Source organism: Fringilla coelebs (genome assembly GCF_963513975.1).
Source record: "Fringilla coelebs genome assembly, chromosome: 8".
Classification (NCBI taxonomy): domain Eukaryota; kingdom Metazoa; phylum Chordata; class Aves; order Passeriformes; family Fringillidae; genus Fringilla; species Fringilla coelebs.
The window spans coordinates 31,497,486-31,521,724 of record NC_140066.1 but is presented as its reverse complement, the minus strand read 5'-3'; the positions used below and the strand labels follow the sequence as shown (position 1 = coordinate 31,521,724).

At 40.9% G+C, this 24,239-nt stretch overlaps 1 protein-coding gene across 1 annotated transcript in view; it reads left to right on the top strand.

The window, feature by feature from the left end:
- The window catches only part of EIF3A (eukaryotic translation initiation factor 3 subunit A), a 29,023-nt gene extending 7,586 nt beyond the window's left edge, over window positions 1-21,437 (top strand). The window contains exons 6-22 of the mRNA XM_084210643.1: window positions 493-701; window positions 1,179-1,350; window positions 2,313-2,417; window positions 3,196-3,294; window positions 3,964-4,080; window positions 4,477-4,662; window positions 6,840-7,187; window positions 7,425-7,529; window positions 9,275-9,388; window positions 9,671-9,793; window positions 10,528-10,681; window positions 11,631-11,815; window positions 13,519-13,607; window positions 16,021-16,838; window positions 18,112-18,286; window positions 18,711-18,880; window positions 20,179-21,437. Coding sequence (XP_084066769.1) covers window positions 493-701; window positions 1,179-1,350; window positions 2,313-2,417; window positions 3,196-3,294; window positions 3,964-4,080; window positions 4,477-4,662; window positions 6,840-7,187; window positions 7,425-7,529; window positions 9,275-9,388; window positions 9,671-9,793; window positions 10,528-10,681; window positions 11,631-11,815; window positions 13,519-13,607; window positions 16,021-16,838; window positions 18,112-18,286; window positions 18,711-18,880; window positions 20,179-20,420 — 3,411 coding nt within the window. The 3' untranslated portion in view covers window positions 20,421-21,437. The remainder of the gene's footprint in view (window positions 1-492; window positions 702-1,178; window positions 1,351-2,312; window positions 2,418-3,195; window positions 3,295-3,963; window positions 4,081-4,476; window positions 4,663-6,839; window positions 7,188-7,424; window positions 7,530-9,274; window positions 9,389-9,670; window positions 9,794-10,527; window positions 10,682-11,630; window positions 11,816-13,518; window positions 13,608-16,020; window positions 16,839-18,111; window positions 18,287-18,710; window positions 18,881-20,178) is intronic.
- Window positions 21,438-24,239: the final 2,802 nt, after the last annotated feature.

Here is a 24,239-nt window from a genome sequence, read left to right as displayed (position 1 = left end):
GCAGCAGGGCTTCCCATCACTCTTGGTCTCCAGCCTTTCCAGAATTTTCTCCAAGCTGTTCATGCCTCATGGTACATGCAGCAAGATGAAGAGAGGATAAGAGCTAAAGAATAAAGTTTTAATATCTAGAATATTGAATGCTTAGTCTGGTGTTCCTGCACAGCATTTCAAACCAAGCTTTGGTGATAGAACTTTGAGAGATTTTTTGTTTGGCTCCCCCCTCACCTTGGTATGTAGCTTGAAAATTAGAATGAAGCAAGTTTTTGAAAATACCAACTTTTAGCATATAGTGAAGCTGAGTATGTCCAAATAATTTATTAAGAAAGAAGTATTTAATTTCATGTAGCTGACAAAACTGAAGATCACAGCTTTCAGTAGTATTAAATATTTTATAGTCTTATAACCTTTATTAAATTTAAGTTTTTCCTTTTTTGGGATGCTGCAAAAAACTTGCTAATAATGGTGTATTTGGTTGTTTTGGGCTTTTTTTAGGAAGCTTTCAAAGCAGTGGAAGATATTCATGGACTATTTGCATTGTCTAAGAAGCCACCAAAACCACAGCTGATGGCAAATTACTACCACAAAGTTTCAACTGTCTTCTGGAAATCAGGAAATGCTCTTTTTCACGCATCCACCCTTCACCGCCTTTATCACTTATCAAGAGAAATGCGAAAGAATCTCACACAAGAGGAGATGCAGAGGTGGGGAAAGATACTTGCTGTGATCTTAGAATCTGCTTTTAACCCCTTAGGTTCAAAAATAAACTAAATTGTACCCCAAAAGAAGCAGATGACATGTATGGCTATGAGCAGCTCTGCCTAAGTTGGCCAGTACTAATTGCCTCAAAAGACATTTAGAGCAAGGAGGATGTTTTACAAAGCTGCAATGTAAGTATTGTGAACATTAGCATCACTTTAGTTAAGCTTCCTTTTCTTTACTGAGAAGATATGCAAGTCAATAAATATCTGGGGGTTTGTTTTCTTTTTGTCTTTGGAGTGGTGGTATTTTCCTCACAAGATTTCACTTTTTCCTCTCATGGTATAGTTGGTGTCTCCTCTGTTATTTCTGGTCTTTTTACACAGTTTTTCATCGTGGATATTCCTCGTTCCTCTCTTGAACTGGTACATACATGAACAGGAATTATTAAGTGTTCTCTTGCACTTCTGCTTTGTCCCCAGGATGTCCACTCGAGTCCTTTTGGCCACCCTGTCCATTCCAATAACTCCAGAGAGAACTGATATTGCTCGTCTCCTGGATATGGATGGAATCATCGTGGAGAAGCAGCGGCGCCTGGCCACCCTGCTGGGGCTGCAGGCCCCCCCCACACGGGCCAGCCTCATCAATGACATGGTGGGTGCTGGGGTTCAGCTCAGCAGCTTCAGAACACTGAGTCCTGTTCCTTCTAGAGCACTCTGCTTAGCTGTAGGACAGCAATTTTAAAGCTAAAACAGCTGTGTGGTTAATTGGAACTTAATTGCAGATTCATAAGGAGTGTTTGGAAATGGCAGTGATAATGAACACTTGTGTGCAATTCAGTGTAGTCTTTTATGTCACCCAAGCAACAAATACTGATTTGAAACACTGAGGGGTCTGAAGCATGTTGTGATCTAGAACTTAGGGGTTTTTTTCTGACTTTGAAGTGTGTAATTAACTGAACTAAGTGCTTATTTTTCTGTTTTAAATGTGTTTTGGATAAGCACAGGCCAGATGTCAAATGTTGGACCATATGGATCTAAGTGATTATGAAAACTTCCTTGTGTTTAATTTGAGGGGATGTTAGATTTATCTATCCTCAGACCTCCCCCAATACTCATAAACAAATTAGACATTAAGTAATGGGTATTTTCAGAGAATGTTTGAATTTCTTGCAGTCATTTGCATTCATATCTAAAATTTACGTTCAAAGCTCATTTTACAATTTGAGGTAATTCTTCTTGCAGTACCTCTTCAATCTGCCTCAAACCCACAATTTAAGGCTTCAGAAATTTAATACTGAACAGAGATGTGTGGTTTTAGTTTGAATGTGAGCCTATGTTTGTATAGTAGTCTTAGAAATGGCTGAGGATGTTACTACAGTCTGTTTAGATTGTTTGTTTTTTGTCCACTTTTCCATTTTTAACTACATTTAAGTGAAGTAGTGTAGAACCACTGTCACTGCAGTTAAGAATGTAATGAAAAATACCTAGTTTCCTGTGTTAAAAACCACATCTGTTTCCTGTTTAACTTGTTGAATATGAAATTCTTTAAGCATTAACTATTAGTCAATACTGTATTTATGCTGAGATCTTTGGATTTTTTTTTATTGACTGTAGGTCAGGTTCAATGTAGTGCAATATGTTGTCCCAGAAGTGAAAGAACTTTACAATTGGCTTGAAGTAGACTTTCACCCGCTCAAGTTGAGTGCCCGTGTCAGCAAGGTAAGTTTTTTGTAGCTCTGTGTGTGTAGTAATTGGTCTTGACTAATAATCTGTTATTTCAATATTGATTTGTGGTAAATATCAACCAGCTTTTTCTATTGCCTGATTTTTCAATAGTAGCCTTGATTTGGTGAAGTTCCATCACCATGACATGTGCATGACGTGTGTGAGTAAGCCAGGTTACTGAAATAGAATGAAAATTCACTCAGGTCTTTTGAGTGCTATTCAGAGGGCTCCATAAAGGTGCAGAGTTTTGGGAATGTGTCAGAAGGCTTTGTTGGTAGATATGATACTGAGGTAATTTTGTTTAAAGGTGCAAAATAAGAAGACTGTGTGCACACGTAGGCATATGCTGGCAAGTGGGTTGTATGCTAAGTGGAAAGATGAACCAATGACTGGTTTTACTATTAAAAGGTAGAGTGTTGGGAGGTAGAATAATGTGAGAGCTGTTGATTAGATTAGTGGAAATTCTGCAGTTGATGTAGCACATCATGTTCTTTTTCTTTGATAGTGGGAACAAAGATATTTGAGGTGCTAAAAAGAACTTGAAGGTAAATTAGCAGTGTGGTAAATGTTGCCAGTGCTGTCAGTCGCCTTCATACAAAAACTGTCAGATCTCCTTTGTAACTGTTAGTGTTCTGATCAAAGGATGCACTTCAGTAAAACAGTATCTGGACAGAAGTGCTCTTGTTTTAAGAGTGTTAACCAGAAATGTAACGTTAATGGTGAAGTTTGTACAGGTCAATGCAGATAGAGTAACTTTTCAGACTTTTGATAGGTTCTGAACTGGGTGAAGGACCAAGCTGAAAAGGAACCTGAGCTGCAGCTGTACATTCCTCACCTGCAAAACAACACCATCCTTCGCCTTCTACAGCAGGTATGGGTAAAGATTATGTATGTTCCTAAGAATGCATAAGTTAGAATGTGCTTTGGAGGAAAAATAAGCTGGAAACTTTAATGCTGAAATAATTTTTCTTTCTATCAAATAGAAGACTTTTTGACTTTCAAATACATCTTTCTAATATATAGCCCATATCTTCAGTTTGTGCATCATTTAAATAAAGCTATAGTAGCTATACCTGGTAGTGGGGTACAGTGGTGTAGTTTCTTCTAGATTTTCTTCATTACTTCTCTTTGGAGTAATGTCAGGGAGGGAAGTATTTCACTTTGGTTTTTAGTTTCTTTTTTTTTAATATTTGTATCAAAGTTTTTTATAAAATGCACATTTCATTGACCTGCTTTCATTACCAGTGATGAGCAGTGTTATTTCTGGTGTGCTAAAGAAATAGTTGAAGGCTAATTAGCAGCATAGCTGGATGTAGTTACTGCTGCCAGTCTCCTTCATACAAAGCAGCCATTCAGGAATAGGGTTTAATCTGAACACAGTACAGAAATAGAATCCTCAAACAGTACTTGAAACTGCATCCATACGTATGCATTCATTTGTTGACAATTTAGCGAGTTAACTTTAAGGCCTCTACAACAACTTCTACTTCTGATTTCTTTTTACTGAGGAAAGATACCTGATGTTTCTGTTCATATATAGGTGGCCCAGATTTATCAAAGCATTGAGTTTGCTCGTCTGTGCACCCTGGTTCCCTTTGTGGATGCTTTCCAGCTGGAGCGTTGTATCGTGGATGCAGCCAGGCACTGTGACTTACAGGTGAGGGCTGTAGAAAGACTTTGTGTCATGTCTGGGTTCATGTGTATTGCGTGTCATAAAAAGGAACTGGTTGTCAATGTGGAGGAAGAGACTAGAGTGATTTGTCTTTCAGTGCAAATTTCATTGCATCATGAAAAGTTCAGCCTCTTCCAGTGATTTTGTTTTTGTTGTTGTTTGGGTTTGTTTTTTTTCTCCTAAACCATAGAAATAAAACAAACCTTCATTGACAGTGCTATTTTTCTCCTACTAATTTGGGTGGTATAGCAAAATTTTTTTTCAAGTAAATTTCTGCTTAGAGCCTCTGTTGACTCATGGTGATCATAGGCAGAGCAACAGAGAAATTGTTCAGTAAAAAAATACAATCCTTTTTCTTCCTTTTTTTCTATTTTTGCAAAGGTTCGCCTTGATCACACAACCCGGACACTGAGTTTTGGTTCAGATTTGAATTACTGTACTAGAGAGGATGCTCCACTGGGCCCTCAGCTGCAGAGCATGCCTTCTGAGCAGATCAGAAACCAGCTGACTGCCATGTCCTCAGCTCTGGCTAAGGCTCTTGCAGTCATTAAGCCTCCTCACTTAATGGTAAGTCGTTTAAAGTCTTAGGAGAGTGTTGACAAAGCTTATATTTTAATGAATGTGTTTTCTCAGATTAGATGTACCTTTTACTTTCTTTTTGTTTTTTTTTTTAGCTTTGTGGTAGTTGGTTTTTTTTGTGCTTTTAAAAAAGTCATTCTTGAAAGCACTCAGCTAGTTAGTTTCTGGGTCATAACCAAAGTATGGCAAAATGTATACAAGAGGCCTGAGTTTAAAATTTCCGGTCTTGCAAATACCAGGTTTAGGATATAACAAATAATAACTGTCCTATATGTGAGCCTACAGAACTAGGATTTGTTTAAAGTTTTGCATACATTTTTGAAAATCCAAAAGTCTGCTTCATTTATTCTTCCTGGAGAAGCTGCTGTTGTGAAAAACCTGGAATGCAGCTTTATAGAACAAAACATCCCACAGTTTAAGAACTGACCTGTCTTTGTCACTTCTTTTCCTCCTCCATGGGGCTCTTGGCTTCAAGGTCAGACTCACATTTCAGGTTTTTCCAGAACTCTGTAGCAACAAAGTGTAAATCAGTCTCAGATTTCCGGCATGCTTTGGTCATGGCAAGTTAAACCTTCACTTCTTTTACTAGAGCAGTGGTAATTTTTTCATTTGTTTCAGGTTTATGAAAGATTTTGTAACTGATGTATCAGATATTTTTTCCATAGGGAAAAAAGGCTCATAGCAACATGTCCATGTTAGGTTCTCTACAGGTTGAAATACTAAGTATTAAGTAATATTAGGTAATATACTTAAAATTAACTAATATTCTTAAAATCTAAACACATAAAGTAGAACTGTGGTGGGACACCCAGTGCTCACTTCCTTATGTTAGCTTGAACATATATTAGTGGTTTTATAGTGTTTAAGATAAAAGTATTTCTATGTAAGTTTTCCCTTTAAAAGATTTGATTTGTGATTGATAGTAGATTGTCATTTTGGAAGAAAAAAATGCTTTAATTATACATTAGTGGCTAGAAATGGCAGTTAGTCTTGCACTTGACACGTAAGAACAGTTAGTAGCTGTATAAGACATAAATCCTTCTCATTTAACTCATTAGTGGCCATTACACTTGTAAAATTGGAGAACAGTATCAAGAACAATATCAGTGTGATTAGAGAAGCTACAGAAGAAGTTGATATCCTTTTGTCCTTCACCATTCAGGTCAAAACTTTCCACTTTTGTCAGGCGCTTAAAAGCTTTTAATTTGTCGCATTTTTAATAATTCACAAAACCATTAAATTTGTCTAAAGCTTTTTACTTTGGTGTTTCTGGCGCCTCCATTTAGCTTTAAATGTGTGCAGATCTGCAGCAGAGCACAGATGTTTCAGTGTTTTTGCTGAATGCCCTTGAAGTGACAGGTTACTAAAAATATTCCTGTGGGTGCTCACATTTCAGGAGTAGCATGGCTGGGGGAGTGTGGGGAGCTGATTTGGGCTGCAGTGTTTGGCTGGACTCATGGAAATGGGCAGCTCCCTGAGCTGGCACAAGGACACCTCCTTGTGTGTGCAGCATGAATGTCCACAAGGAACTGTGGGGGTGCTCTGGACAATGCTGGGGGGTGGGAATGCTGCTTATAGAGCAGCCTATGTTCTAGTGTCTAGAAGCCTAGTGCTTTTTACAAGGTAATGAAAATGCTTTTAAATACAATGTTTAAGTCGTTGACTTATTTTTTTATCATCTCACAGATAGTGTTTTGTTTTAATTAGGATACATTTTTCTTCTGTTGGTGTGTTTGGAAAATAACAAAATTTAAGTGAACAGCTTTGGTGAAGTACATGTGGTGTTATGCTTGTACACTCATACAGAGACAAACAAGATTGGCCCACACACCTAGTGCAGTCAAAGATTTCAATATCAATAACATCTGGGTCTACAGTATTTTTGGACAGGAAAAGTCAAACTGTCATACCCAAGCCGTGTTGCAGAATATTGTCTTTTACAGACAACTTTCTCCATGTGCACAAGATTCTGGGCCCTTGGTACTGCCTGGGATGCCACTTGGATGAGTGATTAGATCTGCCACTACAGCTGTACTTCCATTCAGTTGGCAAGTTTGGAGACTAGAATTAACTTTGCATTTTTCCTTGAGAAGCATCTGCTTTGCTTACTTTCTTTTTAAAGAAGGACTGTTTACATTATTGTCTTATTTTCAATTTAAATCCAGCAAGAGAAGGAAGAACAGCATCAGCTGGCAGTCACTGCCTTCCTAAAAAATTCCAGGAAGGAGCACCAGCGTATCCTTGCACGCCGTCAGACCATAGAGGAGAGAAAGGAGCGCCTGGAAAGTTTGAACATCCAGCGAGAAAAGGAAGAGCTGGAACAACGGGAAGCAGAACTGCAGAAAGTGAGAAAAGCTGAGGAGGAGAGGCTGCGCCAGGAGGCAAAGGAGAGGGAGAAGGAGAGGATCCTGCAGGAGCATGAGCAGATCAAAAAGAAAACTGTTCGGGAGCGCTTGGAGCAGATTAAGAAGACTGAACTGGGAGCCAAAGCGTTTAAAGATATTGATATTGAGGTAGGGGATTTATTGTTGCAGTGGGGAGTTATTTTGTTATTTCAGTGTTACATTGCTGGGCTGCCTGAGTTTCATACCTTTGTACTTCACCTGTTTTTATAGTGTCTCTTAAAATTGAGACAATCAAGTAAACTTTAGTTCAGGATTTGGATGGGACCTTTTTTACTTGGGGGAATAAAACCACCTTTGGTGGGAGTTTTTTCTCATTTTTTTATTGATAATTTTACTTGGTTATAGGATCTTGAAGAATTGGATCCTGACTTTATTATGGCTAAACAAGTGGAACAACTGGAAAAAGAAAAGAAGGAACTTCAGGAACGACTGAAGAATCAGGAGAAAAAGGTACAAAATAGGAAGAGTAAAAATGTCCATACAATTTTTTAGTGAATGTGATCTGTGTTGATACATATATGTGCACACACACACACATATATAATGCTAGTGTTGGAAATGTTACTGTTTAAAACTAAAGAAAGGTAAATGTGTTATATACCAATTGGGTCTCTGGTTTCAGTGCAAAAATTAATGTTCTGATTAATGGAGTTGATTTGAAAAAGGACCCTTAAGCTGGATGTGAACTGAGTCTTAGTTGGGAAGACTTGTAATTTAAAAATGTTCAGAACAGGTTAAATGTTCAGAGAAGGAGAGGCCATGACGGAGAAGTTAAATTAATTAATGGTGTTAGTCCTCACTGAAAGAGAGGAAACTCCACAGCTAGACCCCTCCTAGACGGCAGAAAAAGATATGTCTGAAACGTAGCTATAAAAGTGTGAGAAATGTGTCATAATAAATAGAAACACCTCTTGGCAAGGTGAAATTCAGCCAGGGCTTTCTTTTGTATTCAGGAATGAAACGGGGGGTCTGTTGTACAGTTGGTGACTCTGGTCACTTAAAACCAGTTTGAAGAAAATGGCAAGTAGAAAGTGGCAGGTTAGTTAAAAAGGTTCCAATGAGGATCTTGGACACTGCAGGCCTGTAAAGCTGTTGCTTACACTGGACAGAGGAGCAGAAAATATATTACCAGTAGAATTAGTAGTCATCAGAGTGACTATGATCTACCTGGGAAAGTCAGCACAGCTTCTAAAAAAGGAATGTTAGCAAGGGCTTCCTCTTAGAGTTCTCTGAAGCTGTCAAAGCAAGCATATGACTAAGGCTGATCTGATGGGTGCTTCTATGTTAGATTTCAAAAAAAGCTTTTTCCAAAGCTCTTCACAAAAAAGCCCAACTTAGTAGTGTGACAAAAGGAAGTCTTTGAATTATGTTCTGGTTAGATAGATTTAAAACTTTATATAGGGAAAGCTGGGGAAAGAATCCCTCAGTCTTTGGCTTTGCATATGAAATGATGGGCTTCAAACTTAACATTCTTTGCCAGCAGTGAGAACTTGGTTCTGCATTTTGAGTACTGTCTGCAGTTCTGGTCTCTTTATGTCTAAAAGGATGTGGCTGAACTGGAAGTTTGACAGGAGGCCAAGAGTTATCAGTGATGCAGATTGGCTTCTGTGGGGAAAATGTCTTTGTAAAATAGTACCCCTCTGTCAGATTTCTAGAGAGAGGATGTGGTGCCAGTCTGTAAGAGTGTGTCTATTGTAAGAGCTGCTGGTGGGAGCAGTTGTTCTTGCACTGCCTGCAAGGGGTAGTGGAGTGAGACGCATCAAATGAAGCCAGCAGGAGCCGTGTTCAGAGCTGTTTGTAGGTGGAAGTTGGATCTTCATGCTGTGAGCCACAGACAGGCAGGAGTTCTTTCCTGTACATTGTTGTTGTTGTATATGAAAAACTTTGAGCTCAAGACAAGAGAGGAAATCCATGGTTTGAAATATAAATATACTTCCAACACAGAAATGCTGGGAGCTGAAAATGGATGATGCTGAGAGAGAATTATGATGCGCCTGTCTCCATTCCTGCATCCTTGCCTGGAAGTACACTTAGTTGCCAGCAGTAGAGGCAGGTTCTTGGTTAGGTTGACCTTAGATGGTCCAGTGTGGTTGTTGCTATTTTGCTGTAAATATCAGTTATATTGGAGAAGTCTCCAGAAATCAGGAGTTTATGTGTGCATTATGTCACACTAAAGATGTGTTGCCTTTACTCAGATTGACTACTTTGAAAGAGCGAAGCGCTTGGAAGAAATTCCTTTAATAAAGACTGCCTATGAGGAACAAAGAGTGCATGATATGGAGCTGTGGGAGCAACAGGAAGAAGAAAGGGTAAGAATTTTTTGTTCAGTTGATAAAGTGCATTAGCAATGCATAAAAAATAGAGGGGTTTGCACTGTTTTCTTTTTCCCAGCTCTTTCCAAAAAGGAAAGATTGAAATCTTTACACAAATTCACAAATTGTTAGCTTTGTGCTTTCACTGTTAATTTAGTGGACAGCAATTTCTTCTGTCTTTGCTTTGAAAGGGGAAGAGAAAATTTCGCCTTCTAGTGGCTGGGGTAGATTGAATCCAAATGTATAGTGAAGTTATACTTTGTATATTTTCTGTTTCAGATCACCACCCTGCAGCTGGAGCGTGAGAAAGCCCTTGAGCACAAGAGCAGACTCTCCAGGATGTTGGAAGATAGAGATTTATTTGAAGCCAGGCTCAAGGCATCACGACGAACAGTTTATGAGGTACATGAGATGTGGCATTACTAACAAAGTACACCCCTAAAGTGAGGAACTAAAACTGATTCTTCATGAAACTAGAAACAAATTAGTATTTAAAATAGTCCAGAACTGTGGAATTGCTTATTTTCTGCTTTGGCTTTTAAATTAAATTTCATGCACCCATTCCTAGGTAGTATCACTTAAAATTTTTGGCAGTTTCTGGAATACGTAATATGGAAAATGAAAGAGGGGGTAAACTATTTATTTCTGTACAGCTATTAGTAAGGGATCACTGGGTGTCATATAGGCAGGCAGCTGTATCTGCCTGTTTATAGCTTTGAGTATTTGGCTGTGTTGCAGTAAAAACTGTCTTTACCAAAAAGAAGCAGAAGAGGTGTTATGTTATATAAATTAGTAACTCCATATGATTCTTTGCAATAATAGGGATAATTTTGGGCAAAATGGTTTAGGTATAAGTAAATTATTATTTAGGCAAATTCCTTTTCTGAAAAAGCAGATAAAGGACTAATACTGTACATGATGATTTGATTGTGTCTTTCTTCTACACTGGAGTATATTCTTTTATACAAAATCAATTGCAGAAGAGGTTGACATGGCAAACAGGTCATTTTTCAGTGGAGCAAAATTAATGTTGCAGTTATTTTGAGTTTCTGTGTAGCTTTATTTAACAACTGTGTAACTGCCTAGCTCTCAGACATTACAGTGTGGTGTTCTGAGGTGTCTTGTTGGTATTTCAGGATAAACTCAAGCAGTTCCAGGAGCGTTTGGCAGAAGAGCGGCGGAACCGTCTGGAGGAGCGCAAGAAGCAGCGCAAAGAGGAGAGACGTATCACTTACTACAGGGAGAAGGAGGAGGAGGAGCAAAGGCTACGGGAGGAGCAGCTGCTTAAAGGTGGGATTGAGAATGTGACTATTTCATCCTTTGCATCCTTGAGCCTTCCTATTTTGTAACACAGCTAGTGTCTGGTTTTCCTGAGTTTGGAGGAAGTCTTTTCAACTTCCAGTCGTCTGATCTTCCTTGCTTACCTGTGCAGCATAGACAGGAAGGTAAAGCTTTGTAGCTCCTAGACATGAGTGAAGGAGGAGATAAAGTAAGGGAGGCTAATGAAAATGAGTCTTTGATTTTAGCCTGTAGTTGGAGTTCTGGCCACTTGTTTGTGCACATCTTAAAGAGAAAAGAATGTTGGTGTCAGATCAAGAACTCCAAAACTGTAAATGACTCACACACCTTTCTTTGTGAATTGTTATGTCTGATAGCCCTAATAGCCTGTTTCAGGGCTTTAGAGGAGAAGAGGTAGTTGGCAAACTGCAGGAGGAATTTCTGCCCTTTTTGTCAATTGGAAGTTGAAGATTTTATGTATCAGAGTTCATCACAATGCAGTATTTAACAAACAAACAAAACCAGAAGCAGTCATGAATATCAAATTCTGGCATATCAAATTCTGGAATATCAAATTAGCTGATTATTTTGTTTGACCTTTTTGAAGGGAGGGATCCTTTACCATGTTTGAGGTAGTTGGTGATATTTTAGTTGCTACAGTTATGGTCTGTACATTGAGTTAACATACATTGGAACTTTTTCTTTCTTGCTAGCTGTTCAAGATGCCTCATTAACGGATGTATCAAGGGTCCTTTACCTATTGCTTTTGAGTTAGGTGACTTGCAGAAAACAGGCTCTGTGGTTAGCTAAACACATCATATGAAATGCTTGTATTTTTAAGTGTGCTTATTTTTTATGGAGTCCAAGGGGAGAGATTGTGTTGTGGAACCCTTCTGTGGATGCAGCAGAGTAATAGAATTTGTGTTGGTAACAAGTTCTCTGTGTGTTTCCACCTGTGCAGAGCGTGAGGAGAAGGAGCGCATCGAGCGCGAGAAGCGCGAGCAGGAGCAGCGGGAGTACCAGGAGCGGGTCAAGAAACTGGAGGAGCTGGAGAAGAAAAAACGTCAGAGAGAAATGGAGATTGAGGAAAGGGAGCGGCGCCGAGAGGAAGAGAGGAGAGGGCTGGATGACCCATTTTCAAGGAAGGTGGGTAATTCCTGCAGGTTTGGTTCTTTCTAACTGTTCCTTCTTCAGTAGTTTATTTGAAATAAGGTGTTAGTATTGCAAAGTCATAGGTTAGTTTATTTATTTAATTATTTATTAAGTTATAATGTGAGTGGCTAAATTAATAATTAAATTATTGTCACTTAGTTTCAGCTCACCATCAGGATCTGGAATCTCTAGCAATAAAGTCAAATAAAGAAACTACCTGGAAGCTAAGATTGCCAGGCTATTTAAAACTAAATTAATAAAGACTAAAATGACTATTGGACAAAATTGTCTTTAATACAAAAAGAAGGAAAGCTGTTGGAAGCAAGTGCAGTGACTCATGCAAAAGTCAGAAATTTAAGTAGATATTGAAGGAAAACCCTCCCCAGATTAAACATAAAATCATAGTTTTGTTTTAAGAAATATGCAATAACAACAAACCAAGACGTGTGTGCAACTTTCTCTTTACAAATATAACTTGGGTTGGGAGAACTTGTTATCCCAACCCAACAGGAAATAAACCAACAAAAGTTACTTGGAAATGTTTAATGGTTTAAAAGAATGTAATTAAGTACTATAAGCCTTCTACACTCCCACTTTTTCAGAACTTATCTTTCAAGAGAACTAGTTTTAAATTTCATCTCCCACAGCCTTTCTCTTGTTTAATACATATTTCATTGAGGAATACTATGAAGATAAGTTATCACTTGTATAAATTGTTTTGACAGTCTGTCAGGTAAATAATCATGATGGGCATTTTTCACATAAGAGGTCTCCTGTCTGTGGGCACTTGATTATATGGAAAAGCTGGCTCAGGTTCCAAGAGATATACCTGTACCACTCCAGAAATTCCATTTGCAGTTTTGGGATTCTTTGCTCACTGTTGTTATTTGGGGTCATTTCAAAAGCATTTAAGGAGACAAAGTAGTGGATATGCAAGATGTTGGTTAACCTATATTGACAAATAAAAACACTTTTCAAAGAGGGGTGGAATGTCCTTCTTATGAAGAGGTTGTGTGATTATATGAAATCAGGTATTTTGGATGGTTTAGCTTAACTAGTTTTATGTGGTGGAATTAAGGCATAAAAATCCATTTAAATGGTTTGTCTGGCAATGGAGAGAGACATTTTAACTTTATTTTAAAAAAATACAGATTGTTTATTGCTCTGCCCTGCAACCTGTGGGAATCACTAATACCTCACCTCTTCTGTGCACTGAGGTATTGTGAACAAAATTGTTCTTGCCACAGAGACCTTTCAGTGTATTCAGTTACATTTCCTGATGAGATCAGAAAGCACAAAAGCAAATAATTACTTAAGTTCATTCCTGTTTTATAAAGGCCAAGGAAAAGTTAAACTGTTAGAACATTTCTTTTGTGTCAATGGGTAGTGGCTTTGGCTGACTGCAGCTGTTCAGTTGTTCATACACTTTTCATAAACTTTTTAGTGTATTTGCATATATCCTACCCTGCTGGTAAAGTGTATGGCACGAGGGGAACCATGTTTTTGTTTGAACTGCAGCAGAAACAACAAAGTCAGTTAAAACCATACTTCAGTTACTCAAACTCCTAATAGTTCTGTGTTCCACAGTGTGACAAGTGAGTTTATAATGACATAACATGTTCAAGAGTGAATTATATGTTGAAAATCTTTGTTTTAAACATTCAAAGAGAATGTTCCTAATTTCTCTTGGCATGCAGGAATCTCGTTGGGGTGACAGGGAGTCAGAAAGCTCCTGGAGAAGAGGAGGCGAGCCGGAATCTGAATGGCGTCGAGCACCAGTGGAGAGGTAATCAGGGCTTATCAAGTTACATTGGATCCAAGTATGGGGGCTCCCATTTTGGTGCTACTGCTAAAGCTGCACTAACTGAGTAATATCTCATGCCTCTACATCTCTGAAAGTTACCTTCTATTAAAAAGTTGCTTTGTAAGGATCTCAGAATGAGAGAGAGGTTTTATCTTGGAACCATGCTCAGATAACATTCCTGTTTTATTTGGCTTAGATATGTGAAGGCAAGCAGACACCTTCAGTGTGTGATAAACAACTTGCTTCCTTGGATTCCTTTTAAAATTAACAACTTCTCTCCCACTCAAAAATTGGTGTCAGTTCTGTAAATACAGAATGGAGAAGGATGACAAGCAAGTACAGTGTTCCTGGATGATGAAATTCTGAGATTTTCCATTTAGAAAACTGATAGTAACTGTGCAAATCCCAGAGTAAGTCACAGAGCAGAAAACACATGCCATAAATTAAACTACATCCTGAAGAGCTGTATTGAACAGGGAAAGATAGATTTCTGAAGGAAGAATATTATGAATGTACTTTGAACTTCAAAAGTATAAAAAAATCCCGACTTGTTTACATTTATTTTGGATATGTTCACTAATAATGAAAACAGTTTATACAGTTGTAGAAAACAAGATTTTTAACATTTGTCTGTTTTTCTGCTTCACATCAGGATGAACTGGAGCTAAAAATATTTCTGATGGTGCACATCTAGTTGCTCTTAAAAGCCTGTGCTGATGGAGATAACACTGCTGATTCCAATTGGCAATATGTTTTATTGCTTAATTAGCCTTGCAGGTAGATTTTTGTAAATGTCTAACCCTAATTTCCAGTACAGCAATTTAAATCCATTACTACTTACTCTGACTCCAGTGGAAGCAAGTTTATTGACTCTTTCTCTCTCTAGTAATTTCTTAAAATGTTTTAGAAGGGCATGATCTCTCTAAATAAAATAATATTCCATCTTTCCTTAAAAGCTGTGTTGCCTTTCTTGGTAGTGATCCACTTTGTCATGAACTGCAGAATCTAACAATTGCATGGAACTGCTTTGTGAAGCCTTTCACTACAAATGCATTGCATAAGCTGTGGTGCCCCATCCCTGGAAATGTTCCAGGCCAGGTTGAACAGGGCTTGGAGCAACCTGGGATAGTGGAAGGTGTCCCTGCCCATGGCAAGGGGTGGAATGAGATGATCTTCAAGGTCTCTTCCAACCCAAACCATTCTGTGATTGTGTGAAGTGTTTAATGCACTTGTTTGTATGCTTCAATGGATTTGGTTTTTTCCACACAGCAGCTTGTCTTAGTCATTTCTCATTCAACTTTCCTAGAGATGAATTAGAGGTAGTTTAAAAGTAATAGCTTAAAATTAGATTTAAAAATCCTAAGACACTGAGACAGTATCTGAATGAATTAAATACTTGTTCATCTGATAACCATTATAACCATTCTTCCACATGTCTTTTATGGTAAAATAATCAGATTTTTCAAAGGGGAAGATGATCCAATTTGAGTCTAAATGGAAATTAACAATCTCCATGTCTTGGTTTTTACCTCACAGATCAATGATAATTGCATTCTCCCTTATTCTTCCAAACCCAGGAAATTCACTGCTTGCAATTCCTCAAAATTCTCGAGACTCTTGAATTGTCGCAAACTGTTGTCTTTTTGTTCTCACCTCTTCAAGTTCTACATCTGCTGTTTTGTAGCAAGTCATTGCTGGTTTTCTGTTTACATTTTAGTAGCATAGTGGATTTCTAAACCTTGGGGTGCTCTTTCTGTTGTGCTTTGGTTTGGATTTTATTTTTTTTAAATCCATGAGATTCAACCCCAATGCAGCTTCTCTGCTCCTGTATCAGTACATTTCTGTGATGTTCTATTTCTTGTTGCTTTTTTTTATTTCTGAGGAAGGTTAATTTCCTGAAATAAAGAAATTATTTGGTCACAAAAGCAGGGTTTATGGCCTATATGTATGTTTAAAATCTTGTAGACAGCAGACTTAATGGTGTGTAAGGTTGGCATGTGCTTGGACAGGGGGATACTTAATTGATGGTTGTGGGGTTTTTTAGTATTGATTCTTTGAGACTTAAGTCAAGTTTGCCAAATCAGGCTTGGTGTAGAAGCAAGCCCTCTTCTCTGTGGTGTTGCAGCAGATAACCAATAGGGGACTGTCCAAATTGTAGTTTGAAAGGAGATGATGAACTGCTGAGTATTTACTGAAGCTGTAGGGACAGTGACCTACCACTTTCCCATAGCAATGAAGGGCATTAAAAAGTGCATTTTGAAACTGCACACTTCATGTTTAGAGCCACTCATAAGTGGGTGCAGTCAGAAATGGCTTTGAGGGGTTTGATGCTGTTGATGTAAATCGTTCCTGGATGCCACCTTCCACTTTTCACTCGTTCCCTGTGGTTTTGCAGAGACTGGCGTCGAGGAGATCCACGAGACGATGACCGACCGTTCCGCCGCGGGGACGATCTGCCTCGGCGAGGGGATGACCTGCCCAGGCGTGGTCCTGCAGATGACAAGGAGCGTCCTCCAGAATCAGCAGAGGACAGGCCACCTAGACGGGAAGGGGATGAGGACAGGCCCCCGAGGCGAGAAGGGGATGAGGACAGGCCCCCCAGACGTGGCTTGGATGAGGACAGGCCACCCCGGCGTGGTTTGGATGATGACAGAGGAAGCTGGCGAGCTGCAGATGACGACAGGGGTCCCAGACGTATCCTGGATGATGACAGGCCCCCCAGACGTGCCATGGATGATGACAGACCCCCCAGACGTGCCCTGGATGATGACAGACCACCCAGACGTGCCCTGGATGATGACAGACCACCGAGACGTGCCCTGGATGACGACAGGCCCCCCCGGCGCGGCTTGGACGATGACAGAGGCAGCTGGCGCGCGGCGGATGACGACAGAGGGCCCCGGCGCGGGCTGGATGACGACCGGCCGCCCCGCCGGGCCCTGGATGAGGACAGGCCCCCCAGGCGTGCCCTGGATGATGACAGGGGCAGCTGGAGGGCTGCAGATGACGACAGGGGGCCCCGGCGCGGGCTGGATGATGACAGAGGGCCCCGGCGTGGGCTGGATGACGACAGGATGGCCCGGCGGGATGAGGACAGGGGACCCTGGCGGAACGCGGACGATGACAGGCTCTCCAGGAGAGACGATGACAGGGGCCCGTGGCGTGGTGGTGAGGACTCGAGGCCAGGTCCTTGGAGACCATTTGGTAAACCAGGTAAAACATATAAACAATAATCCTCCCTCCAAAGTGTGTGTTGTCCTCATAGATAGTGGATGTAACATACTTGATGCCAGAGATCGGAGAATCAGCTCTGAAAATGTCTGGATTAATTTGGTTTATGGGGACACTTCTCCACTTAGTATAATTAAACCTTTTCATTTGGTTGAATTAAGAAAAAAATTGCTTGTCTGGAAGATACATGATGGTCACACACTTAACACTGGTCACTTCCCTGTGTGCAAAAGCAAAACATGCAAGTTGAATGCTCTGCTGGGAGCATTCTCACTAGATTAGCACACCTTGGACTCTTTCCCTACCTCTTCCACGTGTCTAAAGTTAATCTCCTTCTAAAGGAATATTTTGATACTTCATTCAAGTGGGTGTGGTTTTGTGGTTCTGTGTGTACAGAGATAACGTTTTTAACATTCTCTTTTTGTTTTTAACTCTTACTGAGAGTCCTGCTTAGAGCAGAGCTTGGATTAGATGACCTTCTGAGGTCCCTTAAAATCTGAATTATCCTGTTCTTGTATTGTTTATTTCTATTCTTAAGTGTCATTGATGGTGTCTAGAGCTGTTTCTGATTCTTTTCAGAACTGTTGATGACATTTTAATGTTCGATATTATTTTGATTTCCTGGTTCTTTTCACTTACGTATTGGCAGGCACCATGTCAGCTTTCATAGACACTAATTATGTAATTTAGAAAACTTACTATAAATATCAGAACTTGCACTCCAGTTTTTTCTATTTAAACTAAAGCAGGCTACATAATAAAGAACTCCCATGCATAAATGACTGAGCAGTACTGCAGAGTGCACTGTGTTAAGTGGATGGTAACAAAAGTCACATTTTAAAGTAGTGCTTTAAAAAGCAGTAAGTTCTTTAAAAATCTGCTTCCTTAAAATCTCCTCACTTGTGGATTTTCACAAAGGAATCTGCTCTCTGGGCTACACCCTTTGCTTCTTTGCACTTGTTTTGCACCAGACCCATGTGGTTTCTGGCTGAAAAGTGCAGGGTGCAGCCAGCTGAGCTGGACTGTTGCAGGCAGCCATGAAATGAGGTGTGCATTACTGGCTTTACATTTAGCAGCTTGCACAGGGTTTTCTCTGTGGCTCCCATGTGCAAACTTCTTACAAATATCTTGAGTTGGATCTTCAGGAGTAAGAACTTGAAGAACCAGCTCCTGTGACAGAAGTAAAGGGTTCTTTGTCTACAAGAGAGATCAGAGGTCAGTCACAAACTCTTTTCACTGTGTTTCTTTCTTACAGGGGGGTGGAGAGAACGAGAGAAGGCTCGAGAGGACAGCTGGGGCCCTCCTCGAGACTCCAGACCTTCGGGAGACCGTGAATGGGATCGAGACAAAGATCGGGATGAAAGTGAGAAGGAGCGGGAATTCGACAGGGAGAGAGATTTTGATCGAGATGATCGTTTCAGGCGTCCCAGGTCTGACTGCTCTGTTTAAGTACTTCTAGAATGTTTCTGCAAAAAGAAAAAAGGGCCCTGCTGATACAGAAATAGCGTGGAATTGCTGAGTGAAAGGAACAAGGGTTAGTTTGTGTGAAACTAAGCACTTTAGGGCAGCAAATGGATAGGGGAATTTTGGGGGCTTTTTGGTTTGTTATTTTTAGGATGATATCTGTTTACAGGAGGAATTCCAAAATGCTTAAAATGCTTTTAAATTTTTCTTTTCAACCTATTATCAAAAGAATTCCATGTTAGGCTCTGGGAAAACAAATCCAGTCTTGGAAGCATGTTAAATAGACACCCACTAGGTCTGTAAATATCTGTGTTGTGATTTATTACTGCTCTTTTCCATAGCAAAGATAAAAATCCTAACATTTCGTTTTTATGTTTTGCATGGCCAAAGGGATGAAGGCGGTTGGAGGAGAGGGCCAGCTGAGGAAACTTCCAGCTGGAGAGATTCAAGTCGTCGTGAGGAGTGGGACAGAGGTGGCCGTGACATGAGAGACCGACGTGGTGACGACAGGGAGCCGCCCCTCAGGAGAGGACCCCCCCTGCGATCCGAGCGGGAAGAGCGTACGTTCATTTTAGTGTCCCTAAAGTCCTTCATCCTGCACAGAGCCTCCCTCTTCCTGACACTGCTGGGGAGGGCTCACATGGGAATAGGTTATATTTTCAGCCTGTGTTTAAACCGCCTTTCCATAAACAAAATAATGAAAAGCGCCTTTGGCAGAGTTGAGAATTCTTCAGGGAATCTTAACTATTTGTAGTTGTGGTGTTTTCCATCTTAGTAGCATTTCACATCTACAGTAGGAGGATATGCACTTGTCACAGGATTATATTCTGGGTGTATGTAGTTCTTGTGTTCAGATTTTTAAGACAGACATCTCAGAAAGTAATTTCTTAAAACCCTTTCCTTAAAACCATTAAGATATGACAGAAATATTTGTGAATGAGGGTTTCACACTACTAATGGTATTAATTTTGATGACAGACCTGTATTAATTTCATATATTTATTAATCCTTTGCTGTGTTCTAAAAATATAGTAACAGCAAATACATTTAGCTGGGATGGACCACCACATCTTCCAATTCTGGCATTCTTGCCTTCAGAATCTCATTTTGTCTCTGCCTCAAATGTGGGTGCTCCTGCACTTGGGAGCAGGCTGGAAGAGAACATGGCATCAAACACAGGAGTGCTGCTGACAGAAAGGCAGAGTGTTCAGTGTGGAGATATTTTTTTTAATGTAACAAGAAGTTTTGAAATTTGACTTCTTGGCATCTGCCACAGCTCTATTCACACACAGCTGGGGTGGAACTCTTAGCATCCTTTTTGGTGGGAATGAACAGTTTTTCATACAGTAAAGGGTGGTGGATGCTGTTACCAGTGGAGTCATGTAATTGAGTACCATTTTACCTCTGATTCCAGCAGGCTGAAGAGCAATTTCCTGTCTTGCAATAACAGCAAACACCTAACCATTTTCCACAGGTGTTTTTAAGTCGGGATTTGTGTTTTCAGGGTTCAGTCATTTCTAAGGAGACACTTTTGTGATTTTAATTCTGCTAATATAAGAATGTATTTCTACACCATAAAACTATGTACATCAGTACAACATTCTTACCGCAGTTCCTGTGTTTTAAAGATGACACTGGACTTGCTCACCACAATCCCAAACCCGAGAAGAGGTTTGAGTAGTTCTGCTGTACTTTCCTATAAAATTAAAACGTGTATTTGGCCACTGTCATCGTATTCCTGTTAGCAGGGCTGAGCACCAGTAAATCCCAGTGCCAGGGTCAGGGCTGTTTGTTGGAACTCTTGCAGGCTGCTGCTGGAGTGTGACTGAGTTGTTTTTTCTTTCTCCCTGCCCCGCAGCGAGCTCGTGGCGACGCGCCGACGACAGGAGGGAAGAGCGCGGGGAGGAGCGGGAACCGGCGCGGCGCTCGGGCCCTGCTCCTGCTGCTCCTCCAGCTGCTGCTCCCCCAGCAGCATCCAAAGAGAGAGAAAGGGACGGGGAGAAGGAGAAAGGATCCTGGAAAACAGAGAAGGAGCGTGAGCCCGCACGCCGCACTAAAAACGAGACAGATGAAGAAGGGTGGACCACTGTACGACGTTAAGTGGGAATCACAGAGTTTAACCGATGTTTTAGCTTTGATTTGATGGAATCCACAGATTATATTTGTGCTTATAAACATTCTGAATTGGAATTCTTTAACCAATGTTTTGAGGTAACATGAAAGCATGAATTACTTACTCATATAGATTGATCATGCACAAAACTCACAGCAGAAGGTTGGAAATTGAATGCCAGTTTTTGAGATTTCAAATGATGCTTATTTCATGGGTCATTTGTTGCTAAAATAAAAAGAAGCAAGCCCAACAGCTGTCTTCAGTACAGCTTCTCTTTCGCACCAAAAACAGGCTGCCCTTTTTATTTTTAGTCTCTCTTAGTTTGGAATGGGGTATTATTGTCACAGGACATGCATTTGAAAACGCCTCTGTTCACACAGTGGAATTATTGAAAAAGCAGAGCTAAAAGAATTTGCATAATTAGCCAAAAAGTAGAAAAGCCCTCTTTTACATAGGTATTTATGAGGGCAGGCTGTTTGTGAGATATTTTATCACTATCTAAATTCAGTAAGTTGTTTAAATTTGAATTGAATACAATAAACATTGTGAATTAGCTACACTGGGATATTTTCTGTAGATTTACTTGAATCCATAATGCCTCTGAGGCCACTTTGCAGTCATTGTTCCAGTAATGTACACACTGCTGCAGTGTACAAATCAAACTTGCAGCTTTTACAATTTGTGTTTTGGTAAGCATATGGCTATGTACTTTCTGTTGCCAATATCACAACTGCTTTTTCCATTACTGGATAATTCATGCCTTTCAAGGATTTATAAATATTGTCATATTTAAAATGTGTGGTTTTGGAGAAATTGTTCAATTTTCCCCCCAATTCTTTGTCTTCAGGGTCAATTCTTTCCCTTTCCAAAAAAGTGATTTGTAGTAATGGCTGTGTTGACTTTAAAGCTGGGGTGCAGTAACAACAAGGAACAATCTGGTCACACTGAAGCCAACACAGAACTTGCTGCTGTGTGTTTCTTCAATGATAAATAAACAAGTTAAGGAATTAGCTGCTGCAGTGTCTTGACTTTTTGGTGAGTCCTGCACCATGTGTTCATGGTGTTCTGTACCAGAAGGAGAAGGTGAGAACACCTGGGCTAGTTTCTCCCTGAGAAACCTGGTGTGTAAACAGAACTTGGAATACTCCTGTTGTCCTTTTCCTGCCCTCTTCTGGGTTATCCAGGGCCAGTAGTTTTCTTGGGAAAAACTTGCTCTCAGAGCAAGTTCTTTCAGCATCTCACTTGCTCTCAGGATCCTCTCAGGGCTTGATTTTTTTGTCTTTGGATCCTGTCATTGCTGGTTGAGTCACAGGACTCCTTCAGACAAAAAGTGTTTAGCAAGCTTAAAAAAAAAAACAACCTGTATCCAGTATTTTTTGTTCTTTATACAGTCCCAAAAAGGATGGAACTAGAGAGCAGCAGCCATCCTGTAATGGTGCTTACTGGATCTGGGGTAGGGGTGCTGCTGTTCTTCAGCCACCTCCTGCTGTCCTTGCATTCTGTGTCACTGGATGCTGTTAAAGGGGACTCAGGAGCTCACTCCACTGCTGGCTGTGAAATTCCTGTGGTACTTACATCTGTGTTTGTCCAGTGTGGTTTTGAAGACCTCTGAGGCTGAGGACTGCACAAGTGTTCTGGGAAGCCTCTTCCAATGCTTGCCTGCTCCAGAGTGAAAATCAGTGTCACAGAATGGTTTGGGGTGGAAGGGGACCTCAAAGGACATCCAGTCCAACCCTCAGCTGCAGTGAGTAGGGACATCCTCAACTAGGTCACGTTGCTCAGAGCTTGAATGTTTTCAGGGATGGGGCATCCACCCTTTCTCTGGGCAATCTGTGCCATTGTTTTCCACCCTCATTGTTAAAAAACCTCCTCTGTCTAATCTGAATCAACCATTCTTCTCTTTAAAACCATTACCCCTTTTCCTATCACAACAAAATCTGCCTAAGAATCTGTGCCCATCCTTCTTACAGCCTCCCCTTCCAAGGCCACAGTTAGGGCTCTGTGGAACCTTCTGTTCTCCAGGCTGAAAAACCCCAGCTCTCAGGCTTTCCTTACAGGGCAGCTGCTCCAGCTCGCTGGTCATTGTTGTGGCCCTCAAAAATTTAAACCTCTCTCTTTTGGCTTCTGCCCTGTGTGTCTCTGCTCACTGTGTGCTACTGTGGAAAGCTGGAATTTTCCAGAGAACTTCCTAGTAGGAAATGGGTGACTGCTGTGAGGTGCTCCTTTTTCCAGGCTGAACAAGCCCTGTCCTCTCAACCTTTCCTCCCAGGCGTGCGCTCCAGCCCTGGATGCTGTGCTGGTCCTCTGCTGAACTCAAATTTGGCTGAGTCCTTGTGTGGGGGGAATGGAACCCCAAAGAGCACACAGGAAAGATGAGGTGAACTGAGGGGGACACTTCCCTTCTACAGGCTGGCATCCAGGCCCAGACAGTTCAGTGCCCAGCTCAAACAGCCTGGGCTCTGCTGGCTCATGCTCACCTTTTCCCCTGCCAGGGCCCAGAGGTGTTTGAGCCCCCAGCCTGCCACTGCAAGGGCTCCTTCCTTGGCTGCCCTGCTCTCTCTGGGGTTCAGCAGGCTCCTGTCCATCCCCTTGGCCAGCAGCCCTGTCCAGCAGAGTGGGCTGGGGTCCCACTTCAGGGTCATCCTGTGGCTGCCTCCAGGCTGGAGGATGGTTCCAGCCCAGCCCCTGCCCACAGTGCCGAGCCCAGACATCCAGCCAGGTTTTCTGCCCCCTTTGTGGAGTGGGCTGCAGCATCCTGAGCTGGGTGCAAGGACAGTGTGTGAGACAGTGCTGGAAGCCTTGTTCAAGTTGAGATGAACATCCAGTGCTCCTTCCCTTCTCCACAAAGATATTTTATTATAGAAGGCAGGTGAGCCAGGCATGGCTTACCCTTAGTAATTCCATTCTGGCTGTTCCCAGTTGTCTTCTGCATGTCCCCAAAAAGATGTTCTGAAAGGATTTCCTCTGATTCTCCCAGGAACTGAAGTGATACCATCTGGCCTGTGCTTTCTCTTTCAGCCTTCTATCAACGACAGGCACAACATTTGCCTTTCTCCAGCCTTGTCATATGAAAATAGTGATTTTACCTTCAGTTGCATAGTTTTAATTGTATCCACACAAAGACACTTTCACACAGGGATGAGTGTTAGTCATCCCTGCACCAGCTAAAACTGTTTCCTAATCTGTGTTATTAATTTGCATTATTTGAGATCGTGGTAATGTTGTCAGTGAGAGTTACATTCTCAGGGCTGAGCAGCTTGAGAAGAGGCTGGGGAGATGTGAGCTTTGCAGGCATGCCAGTGTGTTTATTTTATTGCTTGATCTGTTTAGACACAAGACTGACAGTGATCAAAAACCTCTGCTGACCAACAGCTCAAACCTCCATCTCCTACCATCATTAAACATGAGCACAAAATTTGGTTACCTGAAAATGTTGATGAAGTCAAATGAGTTCTGTGTCGGTCTTTACCCTGTTTGAGTCACATTCTGCTAAACAGCTAAGGTTCAGTGAACCTTAGAAGAATACAAACTGTGACAGGCTGTGTTTACATGGCAGAACTTAAGGCTGCTGCTGTTTGAATGGATTCAAATGTTGCTGGATTAAAATAAATCTCCAGCAAGGCAGTGTCAGGTATGACAAGTGCTGTTTCCTTCCTGCTCCAGGAGCAGTCCAGACACTGACCCAGCCCATAGGCAGGACTGAGGGCCATTGGGGTCCTCAGCAGAAGGGGGGCATAACTGGCATTATATTTAAGCTTTTTCTAGAGTGCTTTACCTATAAAAACTAGTAATTTTTTTTAAAATCC